This window comes from Triticum urartu, chromosome 6A, assembly GCF_056163025.1.
Source record: "Triticum urartu cultivar PI428250 chromosome 6A, HENAU_Tu73, whole genome shotgun sequence".
In the NCBI taxonomy this organism is placed as follows: domain Eukaryota; kingdom Viridiplantae; phylum Streptophyta; class Magnoliopsida; order Poales; family Poaceae; genus Triticum; species Triticum urartu.
Window position 1 is genome coordinate 154484413 of NC_141878.1, and position 13201 is coordinate 154497613.

The following is a 13201-nucleotide window of genomic DNA, read 5'->3' on the forward strand; positions in this document are numbered from 1 at the left end:
CCTGAAGCTCTTGCTGCACCTCGCCGACCTGCGCCTCAAACTTCTCCCGCTCTGTGCGCTCCGTGGCCGCTTTCTTCTCGGCCTCGAACAGCGCCTGCTTGAGGGTCGCCACCTCAGTTGTGGCCCCTACAATAAGCAGTGTACTCCTGTCATTTTTTGCAATTGCGTCTTCTTATAGGAATTTTTTCTATAAGGTATTTCTTACCTTCTTTCTCCTCGAGCTGCTGTTTGGCAAGGCCGAGCTCTTGCTCGGTCCGCTCGAGGCCCTGCTTCAGGGCACCCACCTCCGCAGTCAGTGCGGCGGCGGCCAGCAGCGAAGCCTGCATACGTATATTGACTCCTTTTTAGGTAGACTCCTGCGATATTTAATAGATCCTCTATTTGGCTTTTCTTTCCGAATGCCAAACAGAGCATCAGGGGCTACTGTCTATGCGGTAATATTTTTACATATTTTTACTTACCTCGAAGCCTGTTAGAAGGCTAGCACAAGCTTCAGTCAGTCCGCTTTTGGCGGACCGAACCTTTTGGACCACCGTACTCATGATGGCACGGTGCTCCTCGTCGATGGAGGCGCCCTTAAGCGCCTCCAGCAGATTGTCCGGCGCCTTCGGTTGGACAGAGGATGTCGGCTCAATAGGCTTGCTCCTCTTGGCAGGAGTTCGCCTGCCGCGGTCCGGAACCGTTGATGATTCCGGCGCGGTGTCCGGCTTAAAGCCGGACTTGGAGCCCTGGGGGGTCTTGTCCCCTTTACTCCTGGAGTCCGGGAGGTCGCCTCGCGGCTCCTCCTGGACCACCTCCTCTTGCCCCGGAGCTTGTCGTGACGCCACTTCGGCGTCGTCCACAGTACAGGGGGAGGCAGCAGGCGGAACTGAATTCACGTCCGATGAATCTAGGGAGCCGCTCGACGACTCATCGACCCCGTCCTTGGGCGGGCTGCATGATTATATTTGACATTAGGGAAAGCTGTGCAATAAAAGGAATATCATGAGTTACTCTGGTATCCGAACACTTACGATTTCGCTGGACGCTTGGCCCTGTCCGACCACTCCTCTTCGTCCTCATCGGCGTCGGGGGCGTAGTCCGACGGAGGGGTTTTCCTCTTCTTGGACCCTTCGGCCTCCCCTACTGGGGCGGCCTTCCTCTTCTTTCCTCCCCCCGCTGGAGGGGGAGAGGTTTCTTCTTCCTCCTCCTCGTCTTCACGGGAGGAGTGCGTCTCGGACTCGTCGGACGACGAGTCCGACATGTGGTGGGAACTCTTTCGAGTCCCTGTGGCCTTCTTCTTCTTGGCCTTCTTCTCCGGCACCACATAAGGTGCCGGAACTAGCAGCTTCACTAGGAGAGCAGGGGCTGGGTCTTCGGGCAAGGGAGCCGGACAGTTAATCAGTCCGGACTTCGCCTGCCAATCCTGTCAAAGGTGAGGGAGTTTAGATCCCGCATAGAGTCAAACTATGAAAAAACTTAACATCCTGTAAAAGATGAAAATATCTTACCTCGCCAGCAGGACGCTGCGAGCTGAATCCGCGGTCTTCGGAGGCAGATGCGGGAGCCTCGGCGCCTTTGGTTAGCCCCTCCCAGACATCTTCGTACGTCGTGTCGAAGAGCCTGCTCAGAGTTCGGTGCTGCGCCGGGTTGAACTCCCACAAATTGAAGTCCCGTTCTTGACACGGAAGGATCCAGCGGACGAGCATGACCTAGACTACGTTGACAAGCTTGAGCTGCTTGTTCACCAGGGACTGGATGCATTTTTGCAGTCCGGTCACCTCTTCTTCGTCGCCCCACGATAAGCCGGTATCCTTCCAGGACGTGAGCCGCGTAGGGGGTCCGGATCGGAATTCAGGGGCTGCGATCCACTTCGGATCGCGTGGCTCGGTGATGTAAAACCATCCTGACTGCCACCCCTTCAAGGTCTCCACAAAGGAGCCCTCGAGCCATAGGACGTTGGCTATTTTGCCCGCCATGGCACCTCCGCACTCCGCCTGGTTGCCACGCACCACCTTTGGCTTGACGTTGAAGGTCTTGAGCCAGAGGCTGAAATGGGGGCGGATGCAGAGGAAAGCCTCCCACACGACGATAAACGCCGAGATATTGAGGATGAAGTTCGGGGCCAGATCGTGGAAATCTAGGCCATAGTAGAACATGAGCCCGCGGACAAATGGGTGGAGAGGAAAACCCAGTCTGCGGAGGAAGTGGGGAAGAAATACTACCCTCTCATGGGGCCTTGGGGTGGGGAGAAGCTGCCCCTCCTCAGGAAGCCGGTGCGTGATGTCTTTGGACAAATATCCGGCCTTCCTTAGCTTTTTGACATGGCCCTCCGTGTCGGAGGAGACCATCCACTTGCCTCCCGCTCTGGACATTGTTGGAGAAGGTTGAGGTAGGAAGTGCGGACTTGGGCGCTGGAGCTCGGGTGCGCAGAAGATGGATAGGCAAAGGAGGAAGAAGGCGAAGGTAAAAAGGTGGATCCTTATCCCCTTATATGAGCGGATGCGACTGTGCGTCCCCACCAGCCTAGTAAAACTCGCTTGCCTCCCAAGCGTCGTGATAAATGGCGCGGTTGGGTTACCCACATCCGTATTAACGAGAATACCGTAAATAAAGGGGACACGATCTCTGCTTTGACAAGACGTGCCAAGGAAACCGCCTCGCAAAACATGCTGAGGTGGAGAAGTGAAAACGATTCGAATAAAGGCTTGGCCGTAGTGTGATGTCACGATGCGGAATACGTCAGCGGATTAGATTTGTGTTAATATTATTCTCTCTATGGCAATACGTGGAAACTTATTTTGCAGAGCCAGACACTACTCTTGGTGTTTACAAACTTTTATGAAGAATTTGGAGGAGGAACCCGCCTTGCAATGCCGAAGACAATCTGCGCGCCGGACTCGTCGTCATTGAAGCCTGGTTCAGGGGCTACTGAGGGAGTCCTGGATTAGGGGGTGTTCGGGTAGCCGGACTATACCTTCAGCCGGACTCCGGGACTATGAAGATACAAGATTGAATACTTCGTCCCGTGTCCGGATGGGACTTTCCTTGGCGTGGAAGGCAAGCTTGGCGATGCGGATATTCAAGATCTCCTACCATTGTAACCGACTTTGTGTAACCCTAACCCTCTCCGGTGTCTATATAAACTGGAGGGTTTTAGTCTGTAGGACAACTTCATCATACAACAATCATACCATAGGCTAGCTTCTAGGGTTTAGCCTCCTTGATCTCGTGGTAGATCTACTCTTGTACTACCCATATCATCAATATTAATCAAGCAGGACGTAGGGTTTTACCTCCACCAAGAGGGCCCGAACCTGGGTAAAACATCGTGTTCCTTGCCTCCTGTTACCATCCAGCCTAGACGCACAATTCGGGACCCCCTACCCGAGATCCGCCGGTTTTGACACCGGCAATGAGAATCCCGTAATAAGGGGACACGATCTCTGCTTTGATAAGACGTGTCGAAAAACTGCCTCGCGTTATGTGCGGGACTGGTTAAAAGAAATGGTTCGAATAATCACCGGGCCATGACGTAACATCGTGCTGCCAAAATAAGCTAGCAAATTAGATCTGTGAAAACATTATTCTCTCTATGGTGGAATGTGGAACTTATGTTGCAGGGTCGGACACTCTCCTCGTATTCAAATTCTTCTGTGATGTATTCGGAGAAGGAACCCGCCTTGCAATGCCGAAGACAACTGCACGCCGGACTCATCGTCATTGAAGCCTGGTTCAGGGGCTACTGAGGGAGTCCTGGATTAGGGGGTCTCCGGACAGCCGGACTATCTCCATTTGCCGGACTGTTAGACTATGAAGATACAAGATTGAAGACTTCGTCTCGTGTCCAGATGGGACTCTACTTGGCGTGAAAGGCAAGCTAGGCAATACGTACATGGATATCTCCTCCTTTGTAACCGACCTTGTGTAACCCTAACCCTCTCTGGTGTCTATATAAACCGAAGGGTTTTAGTCCGTAGGACAACAATCACAACATACAATCATACCATAGGCTAGCTTCTAGGGTTTAGCCTCTCTGATCTCGTGGTAGATCTACTCTTGTACTACACATATCTTCAATATTAATCAAGCAGGACGTAGGGTTTTACCTCCATCAAGAGGGCCCGAACCTGGGTAAAACATCATGTCCCCTGCCTCCTGTTACCATCCGGCCTAGACGCATAGTTCGGGACCCCCTACCCGAGATCCGCCGGTTTTGACACCGACAACGGGGATGTGCATAGTCTATACCAGGAAGTTAAGCACTTGCTGTCGACGGACGCCGACGAGCTCAGCAGGTGGAACGGGCTCGACGATGGCCACCATAAACTGCTCGTGCGCTCGGGGTGGAGGGGTCGCCGGAGTGTAGAAGGTGCGCGGCAGACGATTAGCGCCACCATCCACAATGTCGAAGCCAGCGGGGATGAACCGAAACGGATCAATCTCATAGACCGCCATTGGGGGGCGGCGGGTGGAGATCCGAGCGTGAAGAAGCTTGGGGGTTTGGCAATGGCTGCGGCAAAGGGGAGGACAACGGCAATGGGGAAGCAGGGTCTGGGGTTTTCTGCTCGGGAGTTGTTTGGTCTTGGGAAACCGAAGAGGCAAAAGAAGCAGAGTTTTCCTTGTTTGCTCGACTTCCAAAACCCGACGATGGGACTTTAGGCACCTAGAGGGATGTGTCAGGAGGTTGGCCGGTGCAATCTTTTTTAATGTGGCCGGACCGAAAACAATTTCTACAATGCACCGGATTAATGTAGGTCTCTAACAGGTGGCGCATACCCAAACAATTCTGACAATCCCAGTAGCTAGCAGCAATATCCTCAATCATCTCGTCAAAACTTTGTAAATCACTGACTATTTCTTTTGGAGAGGGAAACCGAATCGCCGACGAAGGTGGGCTGCCTCCCTCATCATCAGAGAGACATATGTGCTGAGCATAAGAGCCCAAGGCTGTGTCAGGGCCCAAAACCATAGGTGGGCCGGAGCATGTGCCAATGCTTAAGGCCACATCTGCAGTCGATGGAGATGAATCTAAAATTTCCGTTGCAGGGAACAACAATCTTCCAGAAAATCCGGAAGCGTTGCATGCATGAGATACACCCTGCAGAGAAGGCGGTAACGAACCAAATTGAATCAAGGGGGTCGCCGCCGGCGGAGATGCCGGCACCTGAGATGGAGAGACCTCACGTTCAGAGACTTCATACCCTGCCTCCCGGACGGTGGCCACCTCCGTAGCCGTTGGCCCATAATTATAACCCTTACGGGCGGGGTATTTCATGAACGTAGCAAACTTGACATGATTATGAGAGATCAAACCAGAGGAACGAGAACGTAGAGAAGACTTAGTCGGAGCATTTTGCATTGTCTCCAGACCAAGGCGTACTCTCCTCTTTGAAGGGCTAACTAACGTCCACTCCTGATTGCATTCTGATTGCCAAAGCCTAAACTCCTTTTCCCAATCAGGACCACCATGGCCCCAAAGATGAAAGAAGCATTTGAATTGTGGACAAACAAAACTTCTCCGATGCAAGATGAAGAACCCTACGTCTTTGCATGACACATTGAACGAAAAAACTCCAATATTAAGATAAGATACCTTAAGCTAAGAACAATAGCCGCCAATAGCGGATTCAAGCGCAAGACCAACATTGTCCACGTCCAAACAGAAGGAATGCCTTGCAAACGAGACCACCATGGTGAAGTGGCCCGTATCCTTCGTGGGGTGCACCGATCTATGGAAGGTGCGATGGATCTCTTGAGACAACTTCATCCCCGGGGAAAAGTCCAACCCCATAGAGAGCGCAGCATGGACCGCCATGAAGAAGAAAATAACCAGGAGGCACGGTGGGAGACGCCGGAGAAGATGAGCCGATCAGATGGCAATTCCCACGGTGAGATGTGGAGATCGCCGGAGGTGGTGAGTGGCTAGGGTTAAGGGGGCGGCGAGGTGGTGGGAGACATTTCTTATGATGTTTAAAATGTCTGATGTACCAGATCTATAGAGATAGATCAAGACGCTTGATATATTTTCAATGAGTACATACCTTGACAGGATTTTGAAGTAGTTCAAAATGGAACAGTCAAAGAAGGAGTTCTTGCCTGTGTTGCAAGGTGCGAAGTTGAGTAAAGATTCAAAACCCGACCACGGGAGAAAATAGAAAGAGAATGAAAAGTCATTCCCTATGCCTCAGTCATAGGTTCTATAAAGTATGTCATGCTATGTACCAGACCTATTATATACCCTTCCCTGAGTTTGGCAAAGGAGTACGATAGTGATCTAGGAGTAGATCACTGGACAGCGGTCAAAATTATCCTTAGATGACTAAGGAAACATTTCTCGGTTATGGAGGTGATAAAAGAGTTCGTCATAAAGAGTTACGTCGATGCAAGCTTTTTACATCGATCTAGATGACTCTAAGTCTCACTCTAGATACATATTGAAAGTGGGAGCAATTAGCTAGAGTAGCTCCGTGCAAAGCATTGTAGACATAGAAATTTGCAAAATACATACGGATCTGAATGTTGCAGACCCGTAGACTAAACTTCTCTCACAAGCAAAACATGATCACTCTTTGGGTGTTAATCAGATAGTGATGTGAACTAGATTATTGACTCTAGTAAACCCTTTGGGTATTAGTCACATGGAGATGTGAACTAATCACATAAATATGTGAACTAGACTATTGACTCTAGTGCAAGTGGGAGACTGAGGGAAATATGCCCTAGAGGCAATAAAAAAGTTATTATTTATTTCCTTATATCATGATAAATGTTTATTATTCATGCTAGAATTGTATTAACCGGAAACATAATACATGTGTGAATACATAGACAAACAAAGTGTCACTAGTATGCCTCTACTTGACTAGCTCGTTGATCAAACATGATTATGTTTCCTAACCATAGACATGAGTTGTCATTTGATAAACGGGATCACATCATTAGGAGAATGATGTGATTGACTTGACCTATTCCGTTAGCTTAGCACAATGATCGTTTAGTTTGTTGCTACTGCTTTCTTCATGACTTATACATGTTCCTATGACTATGAGATTATGCAAGTCCCGTTTACCGGAGGAACACTCTGTGCTACCAAACGTCACAACGTAATTGAGTGATTATAAAGGTTCTCATAGATGTCTTCGAAGGTACTTGTTGAGTTGGCGTATTTCGAGATTAGGATTTGACACTCCGATTGTCGGAGAGGTATCTCTGGGCCCACTCGGTAACGCACATCACTATAAGCCTTGCAAGCATTGTAACTAATGAGTTAGTTGCGGGATGATGTATTACGGAACGAGTAAAGAGACTTGTCAGTAACGAGATTGAACTAGGTATTGAGATACCGACGATCGAATCTCGGGCAAGTAACATACCGATGACAAAGGGAACAACGTATGTTGTTATGCGGTTTGACCGATAAAGATCTTCGTAGAATATGTGGGAGCCAATATGAGCATCCAGGTTCCGCTATTGGTTATTGATCGGAGACGTGTCTCGTCATTTCTACATAGTTCTCGAACCCGTAGGGTCCGCACGCTTAAAGTTCGGTGATGATCGGTATTATGAGTTTTTGTATTTTGATGTACCGAAGGTAGTTATTAGTCCCGGATGAGATCGAAGACATGACGAGGAGTCTCGAAATGGTCGATATGTAAAGATCGATATATTGGACGACTATATTTGGACATCGGAAAGGTTCCGAGTGATTCGGGTATTTTTCGGAGTACCGGAGAGTTACAGGAATTCGTCGGGGAGTATATGGGCCTTATTGGGCTTTAGGGGAAAGAGAGAGGAGAGGCTGTGCGCCCCCCAATACTTAGTCCGAATTGGACTAGGGGGAGGGGCGGCGCCCCCTCCTTCCTTCTCTTCTCTTTTCCCTTTCCTTCTCTCCTACTCCTACTACTTGGAAGGGCTCCTAGTTCTACTAGGAAAGGGGGAATCCTACTCCCGGTGGGAGTAGGACTCCCCTAGGGCACGCCATAGAGAGGGCCGGCCCTCCCTCTCCTCCACTCCTTTATATACGGGGAGGGGGGCACTCCTTGGAGACACAACAATTGATCATTGATCTCTTAGCCGTGTGCGGTGCCCCCTTCCACCATAATCTAGCTTGATCATATCGTAGCGGTGCTTAGGCGAAGCCCTGCGTCGGTAGCATCATCATCACCGTCATCACACCGTCGTGCTGACGAAACTCTCCCATGAAGCTTTGCTGAATCGGAGCTTGCGGGACGTCATCGAGCTGAACGTGTGCTGAACTCAGAGGTGCCGTGCGTTCGGTACTTGGATCGGTCGGATCGTGAAGACGTACGACTACATCAAACGCATTGTGCTAACACTTCCGCTTTCGGTCTACGAGGGTACATGGACACACTCTCCCATCTCGTTACTATGCATCACCATGATCCTGCATGCGCGTAGGATTTTTTTTTGAAATTACTACGTTACCCAACTGTTGGCTAGGTGGCCATGGCTAAAAAGGGAGGACACAAGTAGACCATGGAGTGATTTCAAAATCAGGGTTCCAATGGAAGCGAAACTACTATTCCAGGCGGCAACAAGGAGCGAAGCGCATTGTGGGCTTACTACACTTTTTTGGGAAGATCGATGGTATGAGGGTGCAAGACCTTGCGCCAACTATCTATGGCATGATACCTCGGCGCGTCAGATCGACGAGGCTCGTTGCCCCAGCCATCGAGGATGGGTCTTGGGCATTGGATGTTGGCTCGAAGCTTGAGGAAGAGGCACTACATGAATTTCTCTCACTATGGCTAAGAGTAAGCACGTGGGACCCGGAGGCGATGTGTCGGACACTGTCTCTTGGTCCTGGGAGACCAACAGCCGCTACTCGATGAGGTCGGCATACGCGGCAAGGTTTTGGGGCCGAACTGTGGAACCCATGGCGGAGCTGACTTGGACATCTCGGGCCCTATCCACTTGCAAGTTCTTCAGTTGGCTCGCATTGCGGGACCGGTGTTGGACCTTGGATCGACTTGCACGAAGAGGATTACCACATCAAGACGCATGCCCTCTGTGCGACCAAGAGGAAGAAACGATCAACCATGTGCTACTAACATGTGCGTTTGCCAGATCAACATGGGCTGTGATCTGTGAGGCTCTAGGCAAGCCGGATTGGACGCCGACGGCACAAGACTCCCTTGGCATATGGTTACGGGATAAGCAAGGGCCTAACAACTTGTGGCGAAAGGATCTACATACCATCTTCATCCTAACAATTTGGGAACTATGGAAGCATCAAAACGCTATTGTGTTCGACGGAGCATCTCCTTTGATGGATGTGCTTCTAAGTAGGGTGAGGTCCGAAGGCATGATATGGTCGGTAGCCGGCAAGTTTAAGAGGAATGTAGACCCCTTCTTCAGTAGTTTACAGAGGTGGGCGCGTAGGGAGGAGTAAAGTTTGTAACGAAACTCTTGTAAAACTATGGTGGAGGCACTCTTTGCCTTTCTTCTTTAATATATAATACACACTCGTGCATATTTAAGAAAAAAGAATGCCGATCTATAGGAATCCAGTCTCTTTTTTTTGTTCTGTTTTGGGTTGTTTACGTTTGAGTGCGGCTGTTCAGTGTTCTGATGTCTATATTTCACACTTAGTTCCGTTTTCACTTACTATTTGTTATTGTACAGGATTATTGGCAAGCCTTACCTGATCGCTTGCTCTGCTCCATTGGCCCTGTTTGGATCCATAGGTTAGAGTTAGTTTGGATTAGATTGGACTCAACTAACCCAAAAATATCCAAACAGGAGGGTTAGTTTGAGTTAGATGCATCTAACCCATTCAAAAAATCTAACCCACCCAAGAGGTGCTAATTAGGGTTAGTTCTTCTCAAGACCACTAAAAACACTTTTTTCTCTTGCTCTCGCCGCAGCAGATCCCTCCCTACTTCCTCGAAGCTTCTCGTCCTCTCCCTCCCTCCCTCTCGCACCGTCCGTGAAGGCGCCTCGCTGTATCCGCGCTCCATCTAACTCTGTCATCCAAACACCTTTTTGGCTAGAGTTAGTTCAGAATTAGTTTAGGGTTAGAATCTAACTCTAAACTTTAACTGAGTTAGAGTATCCAAACAGGGCCATTGTTGTCAGCAATAATGGAACCTGGCCCGCATGATGCGGCATGCGTACGAATAGAAAGGTGCGAGGCGAGAAAATCCTGGGAAGTTCATAGAAAGTGAGTGGACAGCGCAACGACAAAGCTGGGACACTTTTCGGCCTCTGCTTTCGAGTTCGTGAGTGTTCAATCTTCTTCTTTCCCGGATACCCAACTTTGCACAAGGATCAGAAAGCGAAACACGAAGAACCCCAATCACTCGACCACACACACGCCAGATTCACCCCATCTATCTAATCTACTGCTACTCTACTAGCCCTGTTCGTATTTGCTTTCCTTTTTTTTTCAGTCACTCGTTCGGAGACATGTATTGCACTGTTGCAAATTCTTGCCATTGCGATGAAAACTTTTGAGTTCATCGCTGTGGTATGCAGAACAGAAGGATCTCAAATGTTAGCCACCGCCTTGGACAACTGCTGCTGCAAGCTGAAGGTCACGATGGGTTCTCCATGCTGCGCAAGCAATCCTTAACTTGTGAACATCGACTTGTTACCCCGAGGTTTATAGGGAAACAACCTTGTGGCGAAGCAGAGATGCCATATTCCATACATGTGTAGGAAAGCGACTCCGCAAAGCTTACTGCGGAAGGAACAAGATTCCATCGACAAGTAGAGAAAATGACACGATGAAGAGGAGATGTCAAATTATCATGGAAGAAAAAAGGAGCGCTTGAAGTTTATGTTGTGAAAGCAGCTCCCTGAACTCTGAAGAAGCACGCGGTTTGACAAATGATCATTCAGAAATGCATCTTAATTATTTACAGTATACGAAGATTGAAGAACAGAAGACTTGATGTACATGAGAGGATCACTCTTTTCAATCGTGGTGGAATTTACAGAATGCGGGCGAGTTCTGGTGTTCTAAGTAAACGCAGGCTTGCTAATCTGCCTGCAGTCAATGCTTGTCAGTAATCATCAATCAGGTCGATAATGCTAGGAAAATGAATGTAGATGACAGGAGCGTCGCCGAGTAGCGCGCGATCTTCCACCCCTTGATGGAGGAGGACGACGAGGTGAGGCCCTTGAAGCCGAGGTCGAGGGAGACGCTGCCGTCGGGCTTGAAGAGCCCGAAGTGGCGCTCGCTCCCGGGGCCGGTCTTGAGGTCCTCGTTGAAGAGCGCGAAGATGAAGGCCTTGACCACCCTCTTGGGCCTGTAGGGCGTCCCCTTCCTCAGGAACAGCCGCTTCCGCAGGTTGAAGTTGTAGGTCCGGGCGTTCTCCAGCGTGGCGCCGGGCTCCGTGGCGTCGCCGGCGGACGCCCAGCCGGTCTCCGACACGCGCACCTCCATGTCGCTGTACCCGGCGGCCTCCAGCGCGGCGTAGGTGGCGTCGATCTGGGCCTCGAACATGTTGTCGTAGTGGAGGTTGGTCTTCTGGTCCAGGATGCCGGCGTTGGGCTTCATCAGCGCGTAGTTCACGTCGATGTGCTCCGGGTCGCTCATGTAGGCCAGGAACGGGTACGCGTTCACGTAGAAGGGCGCGCCCGTCTTGGAGAAGAAGTCCAGGAGCGGCTTCAGGTACGGCATGAGGTCGGGCCGGAACGTGCCGGCGGAGGGCGGGTACGAGGTGCCGAACACCGCCTCCGAGTGCGGCGTGTTCACCTCGATCCTGCCGGACAGGCGCATCGCGCGGAGCGCGTCGTGGATGTTGACGACGGCGCCGAAGAGCGCCTCGGCGAGCCCCGTGTCCTGCCCGCCCAGGATCTCGTTGCCCACGATGATGGCCACGATGCGCGTGGACGGGTAGTAGGGCCGCACGTTCTCGTTCACCCAGTCCATGGCCTTGCTCGGGGTGGCGGAGATGTCCTTGACGAGGCCGTTCGGGATGGCGATGGCGAGGTTGAGCCCGGAGTTGCGGAACGCGTCCAGCACGGTGTGGTCCGAGTCGAAGATGCGGACGTTCTTGATCCGCGCCATCTGGAGCAGCTTCACCACCTCCGTCGGCGGCGGCAGGTTGTCGGCGATCCGGCCGTAGTTCACCCCGTACGTCCCCACGAATGAGTGGAAAGCCGCGACTGCCAATCAATCAAGAAACCAAAAATCAGTCATGGCGGGAGAAGCAGCAACAGAGAGGCTAGCTGATCAGGCGGGGGCATGCGATACGTACCGCGGCGGGGGAAGAAGGCGAGGAGGCAGAAGAAGAGGAGGAGCAGGAGGACCGGCCGGCGGTGGCCGAGGCTGGAGTCCGGCCGGCCGCGCGGAGTCACCGCCATGGTCTTCCGGCGAGGCGGGGAGCAGGTGGCAGGCAGCGCACGTGGTGGCGACTGGAGGAGGAAGAGGAGGAGGAGGCTGTGGCCGGTAGTGGGCGGGGCATTAGAGGAGGGCCGGGGCGCCACTTTGCTTGAGGTGCAGGGCATGGCGGCACGGCGGCAAGTGCCATGGAGGGAGCACGGAGGCGGCAAGTATCCGCGGTTACTTACTCCATCCGCCGCGTTGCTTGCTCGGCCGGAGCAAGCCAAGGATCGACGTTGCCGAGAGTGGTCAGGCGAGGTTACTGGCGGATCCAAGGATGGAATCCGGTCTCTTGCGTTGCTTCCTCAAGCGACGTACAGCGCCCTGCTCTGTGTCTGCACGCTCTGTGTCTGTACCTTCTGGCTTTCAGCTGTCTTCAGTACGGATACATAAGATTGCCCGTAGCACTTGCGGTTCTGCTCTATACTTAAGCTGGGCCGAAAGTTTATTATTTCTAAATCGCTTTATGAAAATTTTAGACGACTTAGAACATCATCATCGCTATGCTTGGTTAGTCAAACAAATAGTGGGGTATTATGGACTTGGAAAAGAACCCTCCTGGTTGCCGAATGATCACACTCGAAAAAGGAGTGGAAGTTTCTCTCGTGATGGGGTGGCAAGGGTCAACAACTACCCACCGCCGCCCTGCCCCCCCCCCCCCCCCCCCCCCCCTTCCTCCCCCTTCGCGGACATTGGAGTACGCCGGTGAGTGAAACTCGCTCGGTCGACGGTGGTGGCGGGATTTGTTTGCTCCCGTGACATGGTGGCAGCCCTGGCCGATGCGGCTCATTTGGGGTGGCGGTGATTGTTGGAGTTGCCCTGGTGGGGATCGATAGTGTGGTGTCGCTCCTCACTGACACAATGGGT

At 51.5% G+C, this 13201-nt stretch overlaps 1 protein-coding gene across 1 annotated transcript; it reads right to left on the reverse strand.

Annotated features, from left to right (window-relative positions):
• Positions 1 to 10840: 10840 nt before the first annotated feature.
• On the reverse strand, positions 10841 to 12772 carry LOC125517478 (glucan endo-1,3-beta-glucosidase 14). The gene is made up of 2 exons (XM_048682681.2): positions 12210 to 12772; positions 10841 to 12117 (listed from the first exon to the last, which is right to left on the reverse strand). The coding sequence occupies exons 1-2, from the start codon at positions 12457 to 12459 to the stop codon at positions 11024 to 11026; spliced, it is 1344 nt and encodes a 447-aa protein (XP_048538638.1). The 5' UTR covers positions 12460 to 12772; the 3' UTR covers positions 10841 to 11023.
• Positions 12773 to 13201: the final 429 nt, after the last annotated feature.